This window comes from Asparagus officinalis, chromosome 10 (assembly GCF_001876935.1).
Source record: "Asparagus officinalis chromosome 10, Aspof.V1, whole genome shotgun sequence".
NCBI classification, from domain to species: Eukaryota; Viridiplantae; Streptophyta; class Magnoliopsida; order Asparagales; family Asparagaceae; genus Asparagus; species Asparagus officinalis.
Genome location: NC_033803.1, coordinates 34,862,123 through 34,888,070, shown reverse-complemented (window position 1 = coordinate 34,888,070; position 25,948 = coordinate 34,862,123). Strand labels below are relative to the sequence as shown.

The 25,948-nt window shown below is 40.4% G+C and overlaps 1 protein-coding gene across 2 annotated transcripts; it reads right to left on the bottom strand.

The window, feature by feature from the left end:
* Nucleotides 9,423-10,753, bottom strand: LOC109825701 (gibberellin-regulated protein 2-like). 2 transcript variants are annotated; one of them, XM_020392575.1, is made up of 4 exons: nucleotides 10,735-10,753; nucleotides 10,168-10,235; nucleotides 9,994-10,039; nucleotides 9,423-9,849 (listed from the first exon to the last, which is right to left on the bottom strand). In XM_020392575.1, the coding sequence occupies exons 2-4, from the start codon at nucleotides 10,219-10,221 to the stop codon at nucleotides 9,668-9,670; spliced, it is 282 nt and encodes a 93-aa protein (XP_020248164.1). In that variant the 5' UTR covers nucleotides 10,222-10,235; nucleotides 10,735-10,753; the 3' UTR covers nucleotides 9,423-9,667. The 2 variants fall into 2 exon arrangements, with proteins under 2 accessions (XP_020248164.1, XP_020248163.1); XM_020392574.1 differs by lacking the exon at nucleotides 10,735-10,753 and adding an exon at nucleotides 10,303-10,336.

Here is a 25,948-nt window from a genome sequence, read left to right as displayed (position 1 = left end):
TTCATACAATTACAGATGGAAGAAGCAGTATTGGACACGCTTAACCAAGAGGCATATGACAAAGGATATGGAGTCGTATCAGTGTTCTTTCTTGTAAGAACATGCTATTTCTAAATTCACCGTGTTAGTTCTAATTAAAATATATGTTAGTTCTTGTTGGATCCATGCTAGTTCTACCATGATCCATGTTAGTTCTAGTTGGCGTCAAGTTAGACCTACCATAAGACATGTTAGCTCTATTGGAGGCGTTGTCAGCTCTAACTGATGGCGTGTTAGTTCTAATGTATACCATATTAGTTCTGTCGCAGTTCATGTCAGTTCTAGTTTATGCTGTGTTTGTTCTAATCTGTACCATGTTAGTTCTATTCTTTGGTGTGTTAGGTGTAATTTATACGTTGTTAGATTTTGTTGGATCCATGCTAGTCATACCATGAGTCACGTTAGTTCTAGTTGGCGTCAAGTTAGGACTACCATAAGTCATGTTAGTTCTAATGTAAGCGTTGTCAGTTCTAACTGATGGCGTGTTAGTACTAATGTGGACATTGTTAGTTTTAATTTGTACCATGTTAGTTCTATTGTGTAGCATGTTAATTCTGATTTGTACATTGTTAGTTCTATTGTGTAGCAGTCTAAGCTCATGTTAATTCTAATTTCAACTCATACATGTTGTGTTTGCAGCACTTACTCTATGGATTCGAGCCGAACAATTCGAGCTATATTTGACATATATTGACAAATATACCGCATTCCGCATGGAGCATCTGTTGATCCCTTTGGTCAGGGACGATCATTGGTATCTTGTTGAAGTTGATTTGAAAGATAAGGTCGTCAAGCATTACAGTTCTGCTAGGCACGAAGCTTGGATGGGGCCTGTTAATAAAATTATAAACTACTTTGATGCCCATCATGTTGATTTTGTTGAGGAAAATGTGCGCATAATATTTAGATATCAAGCCATCAAATGCGAGCAACAAAGAGGGCGGTTAATTCCAATGTCTAAATTGTGATAATTTGTGTTAGTATTAGATATGACAAAAATATCTAATTTAGCCTTCTATGTTACAACTTTGACTGTGGTGTGTTCGTCTACCTCTTTATAAAAGCAATAATTAAAGGCCGCTCAACATTGGGGGTTAATCCTCCAAACGATATCCCTGAAGCTATGCGAGCAAGACTTGCCGCACAATTATTACTTGCTGGTTATGAACAAAGACATAAAGACAAAACAGTGTCAGTGATGAATGATATATTCATACAAATACAATAATATATGCATATTTAATTGAAAATACTTGTTATCAGATGTATTGTTGGCTCTAACTTCATGTTGGTTCTAAAAGAGTACATTTTAGCTACAATAGCATGTTGTGTTAGTCCTACTTCGTGTTGGCTCTAACTTCGTGTTGGTTCCAAAGAATAGAACTAACATCACAGCTATTAGAGATGATCTCACTAGAACTAACGCTCCAAACAGATTAGAACTAACATGCCACGCCTAGAACTAACACTGGAGAGGCTAGGACTAACACACAGTACGATAGAACTAATAACGTAGCTACTAGAGGCGCTCTCATTAGAACTAACACTCTGAACAGATTAGAACTAACACACCACACCCAAGAACTGATACTTGAGGGGCTAGGACTAACACACATCACGATAGATCTAACATCGCAACTATTAGAGGTTCTCTCGCTAGAACTAATTCTCCAAACAGATTAGAACTAATACGCCACACCCTAGAACTGACGCTGAAGGGGTTAGGACTAACACGCAGCATGATAGAACTAACATTGTACCTATTAGAGGCGCTCTCACTAGAACTAACGCTCTGAACAAATTAGAACTAACATGCCACACCCTAGAACTGATGCTGGAGGGGCTAGGACTAATACGTAGTACCATAGAACTAACATCGTAACTATTAGAGGCGCTCTCACTAGAACTAACACTCTGTATAGATTAGAACTAACACGTCACGCCCTAGAACTGACGCTGGAGGGGCTAGGACTAACACGCAGCACGATAGAACTAACATTGCAACTACTAGAGGCACTCTCACTAGAACTAGCTCTCCAAACAGATTAGAACTAACACGCCATGCTCTAGAACTAATGCTGGACGGGCTAGGACTAACACGCAGTATGATAGAACTAACGTCGTAGCTATTAGAGGCGCTCTCACTAGAACTAACGTTCTGAACAGATTAGAACTAATACGCTACGCTCTAGAACTCACGCTGGAGGGGCTAGAACTAATACGTAGCATGATAGAACTAACATCGCAACTACTAGAGGCGATCTTACTAGAACTAATGCTCTAAACAGATTAGAACTAACACGCCGCGCTCTAGAACTAACGCTGGAGGGGCTAGGACTAACACGCAACACAATAGAACTAATGTCGTAGCTATTAGAGGCGCTCTCACTAGAACTAATGCTCTGAATAGATTAGAACTAACACGCCAGCTTTAGAACTGACGCTGGAGGGACTATGACTAGCACGCAGAACGATAGAACTAACATCGCAGGTATTAAAGGCGCTCTCACTAAAACTAACTCTCTAAACATTTTAGAACTAACACGCCATGCTCTGAACAATTATTATTTTTTTATTTGTTTAAGTTGTCTCTTGTACTCTATTCGCGTTCTTCCAAGAAAGAACTTTCCATCACAGCCAATTGTTACTCCAGCTTTTTGCTTTTTCGAAGACATGTCCCATCACACTAACAGATCACATCATATATTCGCGTGTTCCCAAGTTAGGTAAGGTGGTTAATTAACTTAAATAATTAATTACGATCTTCAATCGATATTAATAGCACCACCATTCTTCTTCTACCCCTAGCTTAGGCGCCTCTCTAAACCCCGCGTCATCGATTTCCGTCGTAAGCCCTCACAAATGGCTAAGGATCTTTCTTGTGTACACTGCCATGGGACAGGGCATAGCACTCGAGATTGTCATTATGGAATTACCGCTCGTGCCCCTCCAAGGATGCTTACCATCCTGGCCAACACTTCCAATACCATCCGGCATCTTTCTTCTTACGCCATCTTCAATCTTGATAGAGGTGGTCCATCCGTGCAGGAGCTCCGAGAGATGCTTTCCTATCGCTTCAATCTTAGGACATTGCCCCATCAAATCAAGGAGGTGGCAGGGCACAGCTTCATGGTGCAGTTTTCATCTGATCCAATTCTTACCCAAGCTATTGAACTTGAACTGATAGATATGGGCACATTTAAGGGTAGATTCCACTGTTGGAGTGAGGATCTGAGGCTAGTAACGTTGTCCCAACCCTTTCTAGTATGGATTCGCCTATTCAATCTCCCATACCACCTCTGGAATTTTGAATTTCTGCAATCTCTGCTCATTGGTATCGGTGAATGTGTCATGTGCTCCAGGGACGTCATAACAAATTCTAACTTCGAAGACTGCAAAGTTCTTCTCAAATTTAGGGATTTATCTAAAATCCCTAAGAGGCTTGGGTTCCGTTACATCTCTCCGGTGGACGGTAACATAAAGGAAGGATACGCCATCACGCAAGTCCAATGCGGGGGGAATTTGGAGAGGGCTTAGGGATCCACACGCCTTAACTTAGGGCCCTAGCGTGAGCAACCCTTTAGGACTGACCCCGAATTAATTAAGGTTAGTTGGGATGGCAGACACATGATGGTCGAGAGAGACCAATGACAGTTGTTTCTCCGTAACCAAGGGGTCGGGTTGCCAATTTTCCGAGGGCTCTCCCCACCGCCAATGCTCCTTTACCTTTAAACTCTGCTGGCTCGCACAGTAGCTCAACAGAATCTAGCTCTCCATCCTTAAAGCACAGTAAGATAGGACCTTCAAAAAGGAAGGCGAGTGACAGTGAAAAGGGTTTCTTACACAAATTCCTCTCTAGTGATGGTAGCAACAAATCAGGATGAATATCATTACGTATTGCGTCCCCCGCCCAGTTAGTTCTTGTTAAATATTGCTTATCAAGAAAATAGTTTGTTAAGAATTTTAACCCAAATTCAGTGATGTTTTTATTCTTATATATTATTATAACTGATGGTGTGTTAGTTTTCATTTATTTAAAGCGTTAGTTCTAGTAAAGAATTCAATCGTGCTTCGATGTTAGTTCTATCATGCTGTGATGTTAGTTCTATCGTGTTGCGTGTTAGTACTAGCCCCTCCAGCCTCAGTTCTAGAGCATGGTGTGTTAGTACTAATCTGTTCAGAGCATTAGTTCTAGAGAGAGCGTCTCTAATAGCTGTGATGTTAGTTCTATCGTGCTGTGTGTTAGTCCTAGCCCCTCCAGCGTCAGTTCTAGAGCATGGCGTGTTAGTTCTAATCTGTTCAGAGCATTAGTTCTAGTGAGAGCACCTCTAATAGCTGTGATGTTAGTTCTATCGTACTACGTGTTAGTCCTAACCCCTCCAGCGTCAGTTCTAGGACGTGACGTGTTAGTTCTATCTGTACAGAGCGTTAGTTCTAGTGAGAGCACCTCTAATAGCTGCGATATTAGTTCTATCGTGCTGCGTGTTAGTCTTAGCCCCTCTAGCGTTAGTTCTAGAGCATGGCATGTTAGTTCTAATCTGTTCAGAGTGTTAGTTCTAGTGAGAGCGCCTCTAATAGCTGCGATGTTAGTTCTATCGTACTGCGTGTTAGTCCTAGCCCCATCAGCGTCAGTTCTAGGGTGTGGCATGTTAGTTCTAATCTGTACAGAGCGTTAGTTCTAGTAAAAGCGCCTCTAATAACTGCGATGTTAGTTCTATCGTGCTGCGTGTTAGTCCTAGCCCCTCCATCATCAGTTCTAGGGTGTGGCGTGTTAGTTCTAATCTGTACAGAGCGTTAGTTTTAATCTGTACAGAGCGTTAGTTCTAGTGAGAGCACCTCTAATAGCTACGATATTAGTTCTATCGTGCTGCGTGTTTATCTTAGCCCCTCTAGCGTGAGTTCTAGAGCGTGGCGTGTTAGTTCTAATATGTCCAGAACGTTAGTTCTAGTGAGAGCAGAGCGCCTCTATTGTAAGTTGGTGTTAGTTCCTATTTAACAACAAAGAAAAAGCAATCGGCAAAAAACTTAATATTTTGTACATAGCGGGATCGAAACACTATCAACATATCAAACACTTAGTTAGCGATAGGTTCATTACATGTTTTATGGTTATGACCTTTCATATGACATCGAGAACATTTAACTGGTCGTGTGTAAACAATTCTGTTGTTGATACGCTTGATTTTATTTCTCCCTTTTCTTTTTGTTGTAAGTGAAAGTAGGATCTGTATCTCATCCCTTAGCACGATGCGCTTCTCATAGTCAGGGATAGGGTAGAGGATTAGCTTGTAGCTTTTTTTAAAGGCTTCAACCATCATAAACCAGTCACAGAACTGGTAGATATCCCTTTCCATAAACATAATGGTTACACATGCATGTTTGTAAGGGACACGGGTTACATCCCACCATGGTAAGTGTATGTTTTATTGTCTAGATCCACTTGACAAGATCTATGAGATTGTACCTTAAATAATCCTATGTGGGACTGACGAACCTCTAATGGACGGTCATTTTTCATGTTCTCTGTGAGGGCAAGTTCAGCTTTAGGGCAAAGAAATTGATTCCAACTTTCAGCCATGACTCATTGCTCAGTCATGCGAACCATAATCTATTTACATATGTGCTTTACCAGTTGTATCCGTAGAAGCCTAGCCTCATGTATCCATTTGTTGAATGACTCTGCAACATTTGATGTAACGTGACCATATCTGAAACATAACAGGGAATTCGTTAAAACTTAAAGTTAGTTCATTTGAGTCTTTGTTAGTTCTATCTACTTCTGTGTAAATTTTAACTGCCCTCATGCTAGTTCTATCTGTTGCCGTGTTAGTTCTAGGTGTTAACGCTTAGTTTTATCTCTAGATAACTTTAAGTTCTATTCTAAGTGTTGGTTCTATTGGATATGTTAGTTCTGGCTGTGTTATTGTTAATTCTATTGCATAATTTCACGTCTAGATTCATTAGACAAGTGGCTTATAATAGATAAGTAATGAAATAGCTTATAACTTACCTAACTCCAGGAAAAAACGCATTGGCCCAGTTCTCTGGAGCGTAGTTCATCACAATATTATATGCTCTTTCATCAACAAGTCTAATGTCATCCATATAATCGTTCCATTCTGCTCTAGTATATTTGTAACATGCAGATTGCAATGGATTACCCATGATCTGAGTATCCTTTGATTTAAATCCCAAATCCTTCAACTTTTTCCTGAAGTTCTCAACTAGATATAGCACACATCGAGAGTGTATAGAATCTGGGAAAAATTCTCTAACTGCTTCTCTGATCCCTTTATCCGCATCTGAAATTATCACTAGCTTGTGTGGAGGGTTGTATGGATCTGGCATTTCATAGAGAATAGACCACAAACCTACAAAGAGTTGTGGTTACCATACACGAATTAGAGTTAACAAGGAAAGAGATAGAACTATCATAACCTGCAATAGAACTAACATAGCTCGGGATAGAACTAACCTTGTAAGAATCACTTTCAATTAACGTTATTTTCCTGATCGTATATACAATAGGCCAATGGAAATATCCCCTGATTTTCATCATATGCTACGGCGCTTAGGAGTATACCTTTAAATCGATCTTTCAGAAAGGTACCATCCAAAAATACAAGTGGTCTACATCCATGTAAAAAACCACTTATGCAGGCGGTGTAGCAGAATAATATCCGTGTAAACCTCCCCTCATATTGTTCAACATGAATATAGCTACATGGGTTTGTCTTCTTGACCTCTTCTACATACCTAGAAAATTGAAGATTAAGCTTTAGTACCAACATTGCAAAATTAGTATAAACAGCGTCACATAAATGAAAATAGTTTTTCTACTGTAGATATCATCTTCTATTTACCATCATAATTGATTGTAGGACTCATGGGCATCACCATATAATTGCTCTTGTGCTCTTTCTTTACCCCACCAAATCTTACTATAATCGACCCTAATCTCATACGAACTTAGAAACTCCTTTTGAACATCAATAGGTCGTATGTCCGATCATACCTTTAACGTGGGTTGTAATTGGGTAGCAATGAATTGCCGAGAGGCTCTAGATTGACCTACATTATTGCCATGTTGCCCACAATTGTGATTGTCCACGAACCTTTTGATTTCAAGTCTATTATCATTTTTCAGTGGAGAGGCAAATAACAGCCACGGGCAATTTTTGGCTTCCTTAAACTGACAAAAAACTTGAATACGCTTTGGTTCATTCTTCTCAAACTCGTATTTGTATTTTTTTGCCATGGAGTAGTATAGCAAGGCCAATCTTAACTCCTTCGCACTTTCAAATCGTTGTCCCTCACCGATTAAAGCTGTGTGCCACCAAGAAGGAATCCTCTCTGATCTGCTAATCATGTCATCAATCTTTAAAATATTATCTCCGGAAGGATTGTCATTGAGATTCTTATCTAGAACACTTATGGACGACAACACCGGCAGGCCACAGTCTATACTTTGTGAGTTCAAACTGCTAGAAGCGCTACAAATATTAAGAACATAAAATAATAATCATAAACTACACAAATAGTAGTAACATCACCAAAAGCTAAAAAACAAAAACGACAACTGCTTGCAGTTAGAATCAATTAGGACTAGCGAGAACTTACAAGAAAACCATTAGAGCTAACAGTGCATTAATTAGAACTAACATACTCGACCACAAATTGAACTTGAGCTAAAATTAACAATAAATTGTATAGAACTGACATTAGAACTAACATACTCGACCACAAATTGAACTTGAGCTAAAATTAACAATAAATTGTATAGAACTGACATAATAGCTATTAGAACTAACGAACTTGAGCTAAAATTAACAATAAATTGTATAGAACTGACATAATAGCTATTAGAACTAACAATATAATCATTAGGACTAACAAGACATAGATTAGAACTAACAAACTTTGCAGTGCTTGCAGCATATGGAACTAGATGTAGAACTAGCAATAAATCTAGTAGAACTAACAAAATAGCGATTAGAACTAACAAAGAAACCATTAGAACTAACATATGGAGCCTAACAAAGAACTTCTTAACGATAAATCGATTAGAACTAACAGGACCAAGATTACAACTAACATACGATCGAATTAGAACTGAAGTCCAGTTAAACCTAGCATAGAACTAACAAGAAGAAGATTAGAACTAAAGTTAAACAATTTTACAGTTAACCTACATGTCTTGTCGGACTTGCTCGTTTTCTTGTTTATTCGAAGAATCATCTGCTTCTTTAAAAGCTTGCATGTGAACCTCTTTTAGTCCAAGATTGTGGCAATGCTCCACCATAAACGTTAGATCCCCTCGTTCTCAATGGGAAATTTTAAGCTTCCAACTGTTTCATCTTCGTATGCCCAAATTAATGACTCATATGGAAGATCTAACATCTCTGCCACATCAAACTTAAGATCCAAGATGGTGGTTGAAGAGTTAATCTTCAAGAATACAGCTTTATACCCCGAAGAGACAATACATATGATGTCCTTCTCAGCCATTTTGAAGGGAAGGTAAGAGTAACGGAGAGAATTTTTGTCTAAGGAGGAGTAATGGATAACTAAATAGTTATTGCTCATGATGGAGTAAAGAAAAGGGGGAAATTTTCCTCCATTTTTTCTATCATATCGCATTAATGAGAAGTGACTACTGTTTCGGGACGAGGCCTCGTCTGGGGAAGAAAGAGGAGGGCAATATCGGCTTTTTTACAAAATACATTCTGCTTTTAGTATAATGCTGACGTGGAGAGGGCTTCAAACATTAAAGTCACTTTTTGGGTTATTCCACATGTGGCAAAATACAAAGGGGCTCGTCACACGAAGTTCCTATTTTTAGGGCCTGGACACATTTTCCCCATAAATTTAACTAACAAATAGACCTCTTGTAGTATTATTGTTTCTGACTTGCTACTCCTATAGCTTCACTGTCACATAGTGACCCCCGAGGTTAAATTTCTTTGACACTTTTAATCTTAATTTTGACAGATATATTACCCAAAGATGAAAATAGTGAGTCTATTTGTGAGTAGAAAAAAAAGTTCAATTTGGGTTTGTCTTCTTTTTTTTCCCTTTTTTTTCGTTTTTTAACTATTTGTAAATAGTCAAAAAAATTCAATTGGAGTATTTCTTTTTTCCCCTTAATTTTGTTATTTATTCATTGTGGAATAAGATGGGACATATGCTCTAGCTTAATCCCCGATTACTTTATGGACTATTACAATTTTCGTGAGGATTAGAAATGAAGGCAATTTACTCAACCATAATAATAATTATTTTTAACATGAACTATACTATTCCAGATAACAACGTATGATCATGAGCAGAAAAGTTGGCTCTGTACTTTTGAACAAGTAGGACCCACATTCTAATTGCACACCTTAACGTGAAGTCACATCATCTCTTGATATTTCAGGACCAATTAAAGCTCGATCCAGTAGAAATTAAAGGTTTAAACAAAATAGTAAACTCCCATAACAAGCACTCTCCTGGGTTTATTCCACAATATACAGCCTACAGGATCAAACTATAGTCGAAGCAAACCACACCACCTTTATTAATTATACAAACGTACTTATAGTAATCTTCATGTGGATATTATCGCAGTGCGTGGAAAGACTTTTAATTAAGGACACTTGAGGCGGCCTCCATGGGTGGTCATTTTGGCGTAGCACGGGCACACGTCTTGGTTTCCGGCAGTGCCCGGAGGAACACAGCTGCACCTCTGACAGCACGTGTTGCAGGCCCTTAGGCACATCTTGTTCCTTGATGCTTTGCTGCATCGATACGCACACTTTGACCCACAATCTGCACGTAGACAACATTAAAATATAAAATTATATATAACCCATAGAGGTACTGCAACACGTGCATACAAGATAAAAGCTGTGTGTTAATTTATCTTTAAAAGGCCGGACTGAGAGGACTTAGAAAGTTGGGTATTCAAGTTACCTATTCCTTGCACCCCAATAATCCCTTGCCCAGTGAAGTTATCCATCTGTAGTCATGTATAGAATAAAATATGGAACTTATGTGAGATGAGAAAACTTAAATTTAATTTTCTTTATAAACGAGTGTTTTATAGTAAACATAAGAAAGATGTACATGAGAATTGTATGGACTCACATCGAGCAAAAAGAGCAGAAGCAGAACTGCAAGTACCCACTTGGTCTTTGCCATTGAGATCGATCAAGCTGAGAAAAAAATAATATTAGAGGAAGAGGAGAGGGCATAAAATTGGACTCAGGATGAGAACCAAACCTAAGGGGTTATTTATTACTGATCAGTCTCTGTGTGCGCACGTTATTTATACGTCCATGTCCATATATACTTTCGTGTTGGTCTTTTCTATATGCTAGATGGTCAATTGGTATGAGGCCACTACACCAACTTTTCATGTGGAATATCTTCGGGTTTTTTTTCAATAAATGTAAATTTACCTAATAGTCTACAAATTAAAAGATACTATACAGGAAAGCAGCAGCCGAATAGAGTCTTTATTCCGAATTTGAGGGTCGACTACAACAAGAATATTTTATCTTCATTTTTATATTAACCGGAACTAAACTTGGTATAGGCCAAAAAAAAAAGAGTACTCTATTCTAATTTTGTCCTAAGATTCTCTAACAAATGCTGGTGTTAGTAGGCGACAAGGAGAAGAGAGATAAGTGAGAAATATTGCGGCTCACTTACTATTCACCTCTCTCTGTTTCTCTCTTCCCTTAAGCGTCACCCATAGGTTCTCAGAAAAACCATTTCTCTTGTTGCTAGCTGTTATTTGTCTCTGTATTAATAATCAAGCAATACCCATGTTTAGTTGAATTATCTCATGTGAAAACAGTAAATGGCTCAAGGCGACTGGAAGGTGGAAGGTTCGAGTGGAGGACTTTCTTTCGAAGAGGATTGTAAGTGGAGGGGATCACTTCGAAAAACTCTAGGAATAAAGGAAAGTTGATAAGATTGAAAAGGAAATTCTAACTAAAGGAATCCGCGCGCAAGCTGTACTACATTATAGAGACTACAATTGTGGACTTTTCTATAGCAGAAAAGCTTGCAAAGATATAGTCCTTTTCAGGGGCTTGCGACATCTTCGAAATAAAGCTCTTTACAAAGGAATATTTGTTAGGATCCGAGATGCATGGGAAAATCACATATAATAGAGCGAAAATAAAACAATAATTCAAACACAAAAAACAATAGCCAAACTGTGGATAAAAATACAATCAAAACACATGAGATTTTTATAGTGGTTTAGATAACAATCGTTCATCCAATCATTCTTCTCGCGATGGGGCTTCCTCACTATGTGAAAGTTCACTTCACACCCGGTTCAGCTAGCTTACAAGACCCTATTGGTGCACACCCCACCGAACCCGACACCAATCGTGACGCACCAATTGGAGATCTACGCAAAAGCCAGAACATCCTGATTAAGCTCTTCTGCTTCTTTGTAGACAAATCAATCACCAGGTAATATAGAAACGCTGAGAAAATACTAGTTCGAGCAAAATAGTAATGAAATTATTGCAAAATAATAGATCAAGAGTTAAATACATAAAATTTACGTGGTTCGGCAATCACCTACGTCCATGAGAAGATAATTAAGTCTTCTTTTATTTTACAGATTATAAGATAATCTATTATTGTGATCTAAGATAGATCCTACAAGAAGCCATCTCTCAATCTCTACTTCTATCTTATAATATGCAACTCTTCTTGACTTTATGACATAATTTACAATAAACCTCTTAAGGGGTATGTAAACAGTTTTCCCTTCTCTAAATTGGATTATCAGTTCTAATTTTCTTCTGATTAGAATTTAATTTCAATTGCAATTAATTCTTTTCAATCTAATTCAATCATCAGTCCAAGTCTGTGACGCCCCACGTTTCGTGCGAGGCTGCAGTCCAAGGCGAAACCCAGAATATCAAACCTAACAAGCACCAAACACCGTTCTACGATATTTTTCACCATCATAATTACTATCTCTCTAGTAAAAATAACAAATAGGTGAAGGTACAAACAGACAAATAAAAAAAATAGAGTAAAACCAGATATACACAGAGGAAGCATGAGAATAATCATTAGTGAGCCCAAATAAAATAGAGTAGAAATCTCCGAGTCTGAAATAAACCTCAAATATGAAGAGTTAAATAAAGTATCACTATGGCTCTCAGCCTCTACAAAATGAATTACAAGTCTAGAGTCTGAACATAATCAACTAACTGTGGAGTTCTGACTAACTACTATATAATAAATAGCTAGGTGACATCTATACAGAAATCTCATCAACTTGCGACTCTCCACGCGTTGGACTCACTGCCTGAAAGGGGGGAAAACAACGAGCGTCAAAACGCTAAAGCAAGATCATCTCCACCCCTTCCCAAGGGAAGGTGTAGGAGTATATAAAAAATAGAGTTAGTACATATACATATGAAATCATTCATAAAATTCTAACCAGAGACTAGTATTTAGGAATCTACAATACGAGAGTTAGTACGTCGAGCGAAATAATCCAAACAAGGAAACCCTCATGTATATACCATGTCTCAAATTGTGACTCTCTAAATACTAATTCTAAACTCTATGAATGAACAACAATAAACAAAAAGGAAAATACTCCAAACCTCAAACATGTAGAACAAATATCTCATCCTGATCTACACTCGGGTAGATGGATCTAACATAAAAGGAACTCATCCAAACAAAAGCTAACCAAAAACCATGTTGTGTAAGTCACGGTCTCAGAGAAAGCACCCTACTAGTGGGTATTCAAAAAATAGAAACTAATTTATAATTTATATTACTTATAAATGTCCATCTCTTATACATTAGCGATACTCTTGTAATATTCTTACTCAATCGCTCTGCGGTAATAGATTTTATCTCCCTATCCCGAAAACATAATATGACGATACTTTTGTAATACTCTTACTCAATCGTCTTGCGAAAATATGTTTCATTTCCCTATTTCAGAAACATAATATGACTATACTTTTGTAATACTCTTACTCAATCGCCCTGCGAAAATAGGTTTCATCTCCCTATTCTGGAAACATAATATGACGATATTTTTATAATACTCTTACTTAATCGTCCTGCGAAAATAGGTTTCATCTCTCTATTCCGGAAACATAATATTTATGTATTTTTCTTATTTATCATGTTAACACATCATATTTTAAACATACATACATATATCTTGATGTACGTGTCCATATCTGGTATTTACTAACATTTTAGATATTAAATAGCTCATAAACATTTTATCATAATAGTACAAGGTCGAGAGACTAGCTCAAAAACTCAACAGTCGAACAAAACATACACATGGCCACAGACTGTGTGGCGGTCGACCGCACAAGAACGACGGTCGACCGAGACGGGTTCCAGAGCCTACTCAGGCCTTTGTCCTACACGCGGTCGACCGTCGCTATGTGCTGATATTCCAGATTCTTAATCTAGTTGTGTGTGTCGTGTTCATGCCGTGTTTAGGTGATTCAAACATGACTAAAACAATATAAAACTTGCATGAGAGCATGTCTGCAGTAGATAAAAACTTCTGGAAACAAACTCAATATAAATAGCATGATTATTTGCAAAAAATTTATATTCAAAACCTTAAGTCATGCATAAAAACTCAAAACGAAGAACAAATCATCTTTCTTCAAATAAAACCATGTTTTAAATCATTTTCAGATCTTACATACTTCTGTAAATTCATTCTTAAACTTTTTAACATGGAAAGACCTAGTCTTTATACTTATAATACAAAAGAATTAACTTTTATTCATAAACTAGTCAATTTGGCTCTATGAAACATGTTAAAAGTTCTACAAAAAAACATTTTTAAAACTCGGAGGGGGATTAGCAGAGATGAACTCGCCTGAAACTTGTAGAAAATATTTTAAGATGCCAAGCCAAAGCAGATCTCCAATCCAAAAGTTAAAATCACCCGAAAAATCCACTTGAAAGCCTCTAATATTCTCCAAGAATCAAATTAGGGTTTGTGCGGGGTTTGGTGGCTGTTAGAGTTCTTAGAAAACTGAGAAAATTCTTAAAAGTTTGATATATAAACCAGGAAAAAACGAGTATGGGCTTTAGGAAACCAAAACCAACTCAAAACAGGAATCTGACTTCCGCAGGTTTCATGGTCGACCGTGGCGGTCGACCGGACAACGGTCGATCACGATGGTCGACCGGACTAAAATTTTTCAGTTACACATATTTGGCCATTGTGCATGTTTCGACTCTTCTCTTTCTCATGAATGAACTTGTTTATACTCAAAACACATTGTATCATACTCATATCCCATTTAACTATATTTATCAAAATAAATATCCATAAATCATAATTAATCTCATATTAATTATATTAACATAAATTTTTGGGGTTTTACATTTACCCTCCTTAAAAGAATTTCATCCTCAAAATTCCGTAGTCACATCGCAGAGATTAATAATACGAGAAAAGTACAAAAATGGGATAATCCAAACAAGGAAACCCTCACGTACACATCTCGTATCATTAATCTCTCGATTTGTAATACAAGTAATATTTAAACTTAACAATATAAAATGCGTACATTCTCACTTAACCCCTAATTAGATGGAACTAGTACGTCGGGCGAAAAATCCAAATAAGAAACCCCCCATATATATACCATATGTTCCGAATAATTAAGAGCTAAGTGTTGAATGACCCATTCTAGCATTAAATATAAATGTGACTAAGCAACACATATAATCAAATCTACCAACGCAAATAAGCACATTTAAATATCGACCTTACATGTTCAAACAGGTGCGGGTAGTCACGACGAACATCCTCCTTGCGCTCCCAAGAAATCTCTTCGGCTCCTTGTTGGTTCCACTAAATTTTCACTATGGAATGACTTTGTTTCTAAGTTTTTATTCTCTCTAGCAAGAATACATACCAGAATCTCTATAGTGGTCAAATCATCCTGTATCTCAACCTCTGGTGAATCAATCACCCTCTGCTGCTCTTCGTCACGCAAATGCTGTCAAATCATCCTGTATCTCAACCTCTGGTGAATCAATCACCCTCTGCTGCTCTTCGTCACGCAAATGCTTCTTAAGCATCGTGAATCAATCACCCTCTGCTGCTCTTCGTCACGCAAATGCTTCTTAAGCATCAAAATATGAAATACATTATGTACACTCGACATCGATGCCAAAAGATGTAACCTATATAAAATAGTTCCAATGCACTCAATAATCATGAAAGGACCAACATATCTCGGGGTGAGCTTCCTCCATCTACCGAATCGTTGAACGCCCTTCATCAGTGATACTTTCAACATAACGAAGTCTCTGACCTGAAATTCTAAGGGTCGTCTTCGCTGATCTGCATAACTCTTTTTCCTACTCTGTACAGCAAGAATGCGCTCTCGAATCAATGCCACCTTTTCTGTGGCCTGCCTAACTAGCTCCAGACCAAGTAATAGACTATCCTCTAGCTGTGCCTAACATATAGGTGATCTGCAAGGCCTCCCGTACAAGGCTTCATACGGCACCATCCTGATGGTAACTTGATAGCTATTATTATATGCAAATTCAATCAATGGGATGTGATCCTCCCAGCTTCCCTAAAAATCTATTACACATGCTTTCAGCATATCCTCCAATACCTGATTCACCCTATCGGTCTAACCATCTGTCTGGGAGTGAAATACACTGCTAAATGATAAGTGGCTATCAAAAGCATCCTGAAAACTCCTCCAGAAATGGGTTGTAAAGACTGAGCCTCAATCTAATACAATCATCTCCGGAACTCCATGCAATCTGATAATCTCTCAAATAAAAATCCTCGCATAGGTGTCCACCGTATAAGTCGTCCTCACAGGTAAGAAATGCGCTAACTTTGTCAATCTGTCTACTATCACCCAAATAAAATTATTTCCTTTCTTTGATTTAGGCAACCCTACTATGAAATCCATGGAAATATCTGCCCACTTCTACTCGGAAATGGGTAAAGGCTGTAGGGCTCCTGCAGGTGTCTGATGTTCTGCCTTAACTTGCTGGTAGGTATAACACTTAGCTACATAATCTGCAATCTCTCTGCACATACCACTCCACCAAAAATACCTCTTCAGATCCTTCTACATCTTCGTTGTGCCTGGGTACACCGTATATCTGCTGCGATGTGCCTCATTAAAAAGTTCCCTCTTCAACTATAGATAGTTTGGCATGACGATCTTACCCTTCATCCGAAGGCCTCCATCTGAAGGCCTCCATCTACTCTAATAGTCCAATCATCCTTAGCTTCTTTGGAGATCTCCCCCTTGTGGGTTTGAATCCACGAATCCTCTAACTGAGCTCCGACTACTCTATCTCCCCAAGATGGTTATACTGATAAAGCTCCTAAGAAAACAACTGCCCTCGCCAATCTCTGGCCTGAAATCATAATGACTGAGAGTATAAAGATCCAGATATAGTGAACACCTCAAAGCTTCTAGCCCGTGACGAAGCTTCCTGCTCAACGTTTCTGCTACCACGTTTGCCTTTCCTGGATGATACTGTATAACGAACCCATAATACTTAATAAACTCTATTCATCGCTGTTACCGCTGGTTGAGTTCTTTCTGTGAGAAGAGGTAAGTCAAACTCTGGCGATCTGTGAATAACTTAAACTGTACTACGTACAAATAATGCTTCCACACCTTCAATACAAAGATAACTGCTGCTAGCTCCAAATCATGCGTGGGATAATTCTGCTCATGAGTCCTCAACTGTCTCGAAATATAGGCTACAACTCTCTAGGTCTACATCAATACTCCTCCAAGACCCGATAAAGATGCATCAGTGTAGACAACAAAAGTCTTATCACTGCTAGGAATAATCAATACTGGTGCTGAAGTTAACTTAGTCTTTAATGTCTCAAATGCCTTCTGGCACTCCGTACTCCAAATGAACTGTACACCCTTTTTAGTAAGACGTGTAAGTGGCGTGGTAATTTTCGAGAAATCTTGAATAAATTTTCTGTAATAGCCTGCCAGACCTAAGAAACTACAAACCTCTGTAACTGTCTTCGATGGTTCCCAATCAAGCATGGCCTTTACTTTAGCCAGATCTACTGCAATGCCCTCTCGGCTGATGACATGGCCCAAAAATCTGACCTCCGATAACTGGAATTCATATTTCCTAAATTTTACATACACCTGGTGTTCCCGTAAAGTCTGCAATGCCAACCTCAAATGCTGCTCGTGCTCTGCCTCTGATCCCGAATAGATAAGAATATCGTCGATGAAAACTATCACGAACTGGTCCAAGTATGGACGGAAAACCCGATTCATCAAATCTATGAATACGGCGGGTGTATTGGTTAGCCCAAATAGCATGACAAGAAACTCAAAAGACTCGTATCGAGTCAAGAAGGTGGTCTTGGGAATATCAATCTCCCGAACCCGTAACTGGTGATAACCGGAACGAAGGTATATCTTCGAAAAACACTGAGCTCCCTGCAACTGGTTGAACAAGTCATCGATCCTCGGTAATGGGTACATGTTTCAGATAGTGATATTATTCAACTCGTGATAATCAATGCATAATCGCATAGTCCCGTCCTTCTTCTTCACAAAGACGACCGGTGCTCCCCATGGAGAGTGAATCCGTCGAATGAATCCCTGAGACAATAAGTCATCTAACTGGATCTGTAGCTCCCTCATCTTAGCTGGCGTCATACGGTAAGGAGCTTGGGAAATCGGTGCGGTGCTTGGCTGCAACTCTATGCAAAACTCGACCTCTCTCACTGGAGGTAATCCTGGTTATAACGAACCCATAATACTTAATAAACTCTATTCATCGCTGTTACCGCTGGTTGAGTTCTTTCTGTGAGAAGAGGTAAGTCAAACTCTGGCGATCTGTGAATAACTTAAACTGTACTACGTACAAATAATGCTTCCACACCTTCAATACAAAGATAACTGCTGCTAGCTCCAAATCATGCGTGGGATAATTCTGCTCATGAGTCCTCAACTGTCTCGAAATATAGGCTACAACTCTCTAGGTCTACATCAATACTCCTCCAAGACCCGATAAAGATGCATCAGTGTAGACAACAAAAGTCTTATCACTGCTAGGAATAATCAATACTGGTGCTGAAGTCAACTTAGTCTTCAATATCTCAAATGCCTTCTGACACTCTGTGCTCCAAATGAACTGTACACCATTTTTAGTAAGGTGTGTAAGTGGCGTCGTGATCTTCGAGAAGTCCTGAATAAATTTTCTGTAATAGCCCGTTAGACCCAAGAAGCTACGAATCTCTGTAACTATCTTTGGTGGTTCCTAATCAAGTACGACCTCTACTTTAGCCGAATCTACTGCAATGCCATATTGGCTGATGAGATGGCCCAAAAATCTGACCTCCGATAATCAGAATTCACATTTGCTAAATTTTACATACAGCTGGTGTTCCCGCAAAGTCCATAATGCTAACCTCAAATGCTGCTCGTGCTCTACCTCCGATCTCGAATAAATAAGAATATCGTTCATGAAAACTATCACGAACTGGTCTAAGTATGGATAAAAAACCCGATTCATTAAATCCATGAATACTGTGGGTGTATTGGTCAGCCTAAATGGAATGACAAGAAACTCGAATGACCCATATCGAGTCAAGAAGGCGATCTAGGGAATATCAATCTCCCGAAACCGTAACTGATGATAACTAGATCGAAGATCTATCTTTAAAAATACTGAGCTCCCTACAACTGATCGAACAAGTCATCGATCCTCGGTAATAGATACCTATTTTGGATAGTGACCTTGTTCAACTCGTGATAATCAATGCATAATCGCATACTCCCGTCCTTCTTCTTCACAAAGAGGACCGGCGCTCCCTACGGAGAATGACTCCGTCGAATGAATCCTTGAGACAACAACTCATCTAGCTGGATCTGTAGCTCCCTCATCTTAGAAGGCTTCATACGGTAAGGAGCTCGGGAAATCGGTGCAGTGCCTAGCTGCAACTCTATGCAGAACTCGACCTCTCTCACTGGAGGTAAACCTGGTATGTCCTGAAAGACATCCTGGAACTCTAAGACTACTCGTATCTCACTCAAATCTGCATCCCGATTCCGTAACGTCACCTCCTCGACGTATGCCAGATATGACTCCGCAAACTGGTTGCCTCTGGAGGTCGCTACCACTAACTTGGATCCATCAAAAGTTCGCAAACTGTCTGTCTTCGTAAAACAGTCGATACTCACATGGTAGGAAGATAGCCAATCCATACCAAGGATAATATCGAACTCAGACATACGCAATACGACCAGGTCTATCACAAACTCAGAATCGTCCAAGCTGACGATACATCTCCTACAAACACTCTCTAAACAAGATGTCTCCCCTAAATGAGTAGATACAAATAAAGGAAAATCTAATGGCTGTGCCACAAGTTGGTGACTAATCGAGAAATCGTAGGCGATAAAAGAATGCGAAGCGCCAAAGTCAAAAAGAATACGTGCTGGAAATGAATTCATAAGGAAAGTACCTTCCACCACCGTCCCGTTCGCACCATGATCAAGAGGAACAATTGCATACACCCTACCAGTCGGATGTACTGCATCACCTGGAACATATGGGACTATTTGTCCTTGCTGGATCTCCTGAATCGTTCGTACCTGTCCCTCAATCCTTGGGACTACTGGAGGTGCCTCAATCCTCAACTGCTGACCCTGACCATGACCCTGAGTGCGGTTCTGCTACTGCTGCAGATTCCTGCCCTGCTGGCCTACTGCAGGTGCGTTGTGGCACTCTGTTATTTTGTGACCTGGCTTGTTGCAATTAAAACAAGATCCATGAAACCGCGCTGCTGCTGCACCCTCTGATCATGATGATTGCCCTTCTTATGGGGACCCTGCTGTTGTGAAAACTTATTCTGATGTTGGTGTCCTCCTGAGCTTGTAAAAGGTCTCTTACCCTTACCCTTATCTCCGGATTGTCCTAACTTAGCATTTCCATCTTTACCCTTGATAAACATAGTTGTGTCTGTCTCCTGGGCTATGACAGCATATGCTACCTCTCGTACTGAACAGAATCTCCGAGATACTAGATATCGACGTAAACCTTGACGAAGTCCCATCATGAACATCTGATCCTGTCTCTCCTTGGTGTGCCACATGCTAGTGAATCTAAGTAGTGACATGAACTTACTCTCAAAATCCGTCACCGACATGTCCCCCTGCTCCAATCGAGCTAACTCTAACTCCTTTCCAGCTTTCACTATAGCCGAAACATACAGCTCCTCGAAGAAATAGATATAACGTATACTAATAAGTAAATCGTATCACATATTACTCATAGCATGACTTATTATTCAAAGCAAATAGTTCATCATAAAAAAATTATTTGTAATTTTCCGTATATATATATAATACGTCCGCACTCACACTAGGAATTCGTAGAGGACTGTATACATGATTCCTAGGAAACTCTATCCTAACTCCACAATATGACACATGGATGATCCTAAGAATATTAGAACTAGAGCTCTGATACTAACTGTGACGCCACAGGTTTCGCGCGAGGCTACAGTCCAAGGCGAAATCCAGAATATCAAACCTGCCAAGCACCAAACATCGTGCTACGACATGTTTCACCATCACAATTACCATCTCTCTAGTGAAAATAACAAATAGGTAAAGGTACAGATAGGCAAATAAAAGAAATAGAGTAAAACCAGATATACATAGAGGAAGCTGAGAATAATCATCAGTGAGCCCAAATAAAATAGAGTAGAAATCTCTGAGTCTGAAATAAACCTCAAATATAAAGTGTCAAATAAAGTATCACTATGGCTCTCAGCCTCTACAAAATGAATTACAAGTCTAGAGTCTGAACATAATCAACTAACTGTAGAGTTCAGACTAACTACTACATAATAAATAGCTAGGTGAGATCTATGCAGAAATCTCATCAACCTGCAACTCTCCGTACGCTGGACTCGCTACCTGAAAGGGGGAAAACAACGAGTGTCAAAGCGCTATAGCGAGATCATCTCCACCTCTCCCCAAGGGAAGGGGTAGGAGTATATAGAAAATAGAGTTAGTACATATACATATGAAATCATTCATAAAATTCTAACTCTATACTAGTATTTAGGAATCCATAACATGAGAGTTAGTACGTCGAGCGAAATAATCCAAATAATGAAACCCTCATGTATATACCATGTCTCAAATTGTGACTCCCTAAATACTAATTCCAAACTCTATGAATGAACAACAATAAATAAAAAGGAAAACACTCCAAACCTCAAACATGTAGAACAAATATCTCATCTTGATCTACACTCGGGCAGATGGATCTAACATAAAAGGAACTCATCCAAACAAAAGCCAACCAAAAACCATGTTGTGTAAGTCACGGTCTCATAGAAAGCAGCCTATTCGTGGGTATTCAAAAAATGGAAACCAATTTATAATTTATATTACTTAAAAATTTGCATCTCTTATACATTAGCAATATTCTTGTAATAATATTACTCAATCGCATGCGGCAATAGGTTTTATCTCCCTATCTGTAGGCATCGAAAATTGCCTATAGGTCTCCACGAACAGCTCAAAGCTAAGAGAAGATGATGAACGTCACCATCTAGTTCATAGAAGCTTGATTGACGTCGAAGAACGCTTGAAGTGAATCGGCAAACTATGTGAAGTAACGGAGTTTCAGAATAATAAAGATACGAACTGATCGGGAGCCCCGTGTCACTTACAAAAGACGAAATGCCCTTCGTGTCTCATTTATTCCACAGATGATCTAATCATTGAAGCTTATAGAACTCCTCATAGGCTTTCTAACGCACTTTGAATCGCTTAAATCTGAGTTCGGATGAAAAAGTTATGACGAAAATGGACAAGTGTGCAAAACAAAATGTCTCAGCCCGAGCCGAGACACCCAAGGGTGTCTCGGAACTTGTGGAGCTATTTTGACCATAATTCGTTTTAAATCTGAAGAAACTCAAAACGGGAAAATTGTAGATATTTTTATCAAGTTTCCAACCCATCTAGAATCAGGTCATTTGGAGGTCATATGAGGAAGTTATGCCTAAAATAGCGCCGAGACACCCAAAGGTGTCTCGGACCTGGCCGAGACACCCAAAGGTGTCTCAGAACTTGTGGAGCTGTTTCGCCCATGATTCATTTTGAATATGAAGAAACTCAAAACAAGAAAGTTGTAGATATTTTTATCATCTTTCTAACCCATCTGGAATCAGGTCATTTAGAGGTCATATGAGGAAGGTATGCCTAAAATAGCGCCGGGACACCCAAAGGTGTCTCGAACCTGGCCGAGACACCCAAAGGTGTCTCGGAATTTATGGAGCTGTTTTGACCATGATTCGTTTTGAATCTGAAGAAACTAAAAACAGGAAAGTTGTAGATATTTTTGTTAAATTTCCAACCCATCTAGAATTAGGTCATTTGGAGGTCATATGAGGAAGTTATGCCTAAAATAGCGCCGAGACACCCAAAGGTGTCTCGGACCTGGCCGAGACACCCAAAGGTGTCTCGGAACTTGTAGAGCTGTTTTGACTATGATCCCGTTAGAATCTGAAGAAACTCAAAACATGAAAGTTGTAGATCTCTTTGTCAGCTTTCCAACACATCTTGAATCACTCAAATCCGAGTTCAGATGAAAGCATTAGAGCCAAAATACTAAATAGGGTACAGACTGTCTCGCACTTGGGACGTGTTTTTGACGGTTTTCGATCAGTTTTAACCGCTCCGTTATCCCCTCGAGCCTATAAATACAAGCCTTAGGCCTTATTTTTGAGGAGCTGGAATTCTGGTGCCGCGGTGAAGTCCTACCGGATTGAAGACTTAAAGTGCACAGATTTCAAGAGAGGAGGAGGAGAGATCGGATCTAGTTCTTATTGAAGACTTAAAGTGCACAGATTTCAAGAGAGGAGGAGGAGAGATCGGATCTAGTTCTTCAACGTAATCGAGTTCTTCGTCAGATCTACATCACCCGCACCCAATCCTTAGTATTATCCCGTTGTGGTAATACTAAGAAGAGCAAATATCTCGCTTTTATCGAGATAGGCGCTACAGTTTTCTCGATCCCTTCGCGGATAGACGAAGCTCTGCCTAATTTTTCAGCAATCAGATCTGATTGACGGTGGTCCACGAATAAACCCCGGCACAGGCAAAGACACCCACGCAAGCAGAAGACCGATAAACGATCTCTGCGATTGTTTGATAAAGTTGTAAACTTTTTATTTTCATTGTGTAAGGAGATCTTATAAAAAGATCGACTTTTTATTTTATTCGAGTTTATTGTAACGACTAAAGTTGTAATAGATTCGATAACAATGGAAACATCAACTTTCACTGCAAACAATCTGGCGACCACAGTGGGAGCCACCGATCTCGCTGCCGAGATCGTTGCGTCGCAGCCGCGGATCTCGATCCCTGTCGAGGAGGAGGTCGAGTATGAGTTCGACCAAGCCAAGTTCGAGGAGTACGTGTCCTCGTCCGGATCTATCTCCCCTCACAAGTCCAAGAAGTCCAAGAAGTTCTCCTCTAGGAGAAAAGCTCGTTGGTGTGAAGATGTAGAAAACACCAACGAAGATCTCGCCCCGTTTGATGCCAAAGTCGCATCGGGTGAGATTCCTCCAACTTCCAACCAGGGCAGGCCTATTTCTGTCAATCCCTCCGTCACCAAAGAAGTGATGACTCTCTCAAAGAGAGCTCGCCAAAGGCGACGCCAACGCTTGGCCCGAGAATTCGCAAAAGCGATGGAGTCAACCGACGGAATCCGCTACAACGCAGATCTGAAGAACAGGAGAGGCAAACAGCCTCAACCATCGATGAATGGCAGTTCCTCCAAGCCGCCAACGAGCGAATGGGTCCGGGTCAAACGGAATCGTTCGACGCTTGAGGAGCGCATTCGCAAGCGCCGCGCAATGTCAGCGCAGGCACGAGCTCAAGTCCAAGAGGTGGCCAAGAAGCCGCCATCAACCCGTAAAACTTGGAGACCGAAGTCTGAAGCGGCGATTCAGACTAAGGAGCAACAACTGCAGCCTCCGAAAGTTCAACCTCCGGCGAATCAATCCAGACCGCCGATGATTTCCACAACTGCTCCGGGAGATCCCGCAGGACCATCCCAGAAAAGGAAGTCAGTCTTGGAGCGCCTCGGTCCACTTCCCGCGGAGCAAAGAAAAATTCCAATCCAAGGACGTTTGGGCCCACTAAGAAAGCCCCGAACGAATCAACATGATGGGGGTCACCACAACCCTCAATATGACGAGGAAATCAGGGCAACCAAGCGCACTACTTTGCGCATTGAAGTTCAGGAGCCCGTCGAGAATTCGCACCCACAAAGGCGCGTTTCGAGACGCGTGACTCTCGAAAGTCCGAAGAAGGTAATTCGCTCTCAGAAGGAAACGTTATCGTCTGGTGATGACTATGACGTTATACCTGAGAAATTATGCTGACACGCGATAGATTACCCAGACCTTCAAACCGATGAGTTGTACTATCGAGATGGGAGCACGAGGAAAACCAGAAAGAGGAGTCCTCGAGGATTAGAAACTCAATGCCCCTGTTCCAAGCTCATTCGGGTGGTATTGTCTGAGTACAACTACATTAGGGCGGTCCCCGAAAGAGTTTTAGTTTTCGAACGGCTCAGTACCGAAACGCCGAAACCAAGGCTTAGGCGTTTCCGACGAAGGAGAGCGGTAGTTGAAGATGGAGAATTCCCGAAGGTCACCACTAATATGACCAGCAAGGAGACATCGACACAGGTTAATCTCAAGTCATTTCTGGAAGCGTCCCGGCGTGTAACCCGTCTACAGTCCGGAGCCATCAAGCGAGGAACTTATGGTAGGGTTCGGACAAGATTACCTTCCGAAGATGAAGAATCGGATGCCTGCTCTGCGGTTGCATCGGATAATACAGTCTCCAGTGAAGGGCAACCCCGCGAATCACTGATGATAAGCGCGGAACAAGTGGCCAAAATGCTCGAGGAAGCCATGGCTAAACAGCAAGAGAGCTTCAAGCACGAAATGCAGATGGCCATGCAGAGTATGAGAGAAATGCATGACCAGCAAATCCAAGCGCTGACAAACCAGCGAGGCGAGCAAAGTCATCGCAACCAGATTAATCTGGAAGATGAGGACACAGGTGCGAATGAAACTCATAACGCCAATGCTCCTCCCGTCAATGCAGGGGGTGGTAACGAGAATGCTGACGAAGATACAAGTGAAAACTTGAAGATCAAAAACCTCGAGAGCAAAATCAATACATTGATTTCCGCTCAAGAGATTAAGAAGACGGGCATTCCTTGTCCATACCCACGAGAATGGGAATCAATCCCCTATCCGGCGAAGTTCAATCTGATAAACTTCACACCGTTTGATGGGAAGGGTTCACCCACTCAGCATTTGATTTACTTCAAATCGCACCTGGGTGTTATCTCTGGTAATGAGCCTCTGATGATACGGTCCTTCGTTGGCACTCTTCGCGGAGCCGCTTTCGATTGGTATCGCCGCCTCAAGCCAAGAAGCGTGAATAGCTGGGATGACATGGAGACCAAATTCCTCGCTAACTTCTTCGACGACGACACCGAGATATCCATCGGAACGTTGTCGTCATGAGAAACAAAAGGACGCGGGACTTAGTCGATACCTTCGGTCAAGAGGTTCGCGAAACAAGGCGATGAACTGTGGGACCCGATCACTGAGGAGTTCATTCTCCAGACTTGCCACAACCAACCTCTTCTTTAGATGTGTTGGAAGCAATGGGACAACCACCGTCAGACACTTGGAAAGACTTGAAGGTGCGCGTGGAACAAGCCGACGCTTCCTCCGAAGGAAGAAAGCCGAGAGGAGCGCAACCGATGGCGAATCTTCTAAACTCAAACTTCGCCTACCCGTGGGAAGGGC

Bases quoted from the DNA above. Each gene is read 5' to 3' on its own strand.
- LOC109825701 (XM_020392575.1), bottom strand. From the start codon at position 10,221: ATGGCAAAGACCAAGTGGGTACTTGCAGTTCTGCTTCTGCTCTTTTTG. The intron at 10,040-10,167 runs GTGAGTCCATAC...ACATGACTACAG, and splicing joins TTCTGCTCTTTTTGCTCGAT to ATGGATAACTTCACTGGGCA. The intron at 9,850-9,993 runs GTAACTTGAATA...GTCTACGTGCAG, and splicing joins TATTGGGGTGCAAGGAATAG to ATTGTGGGTCAAAGTGTGCG.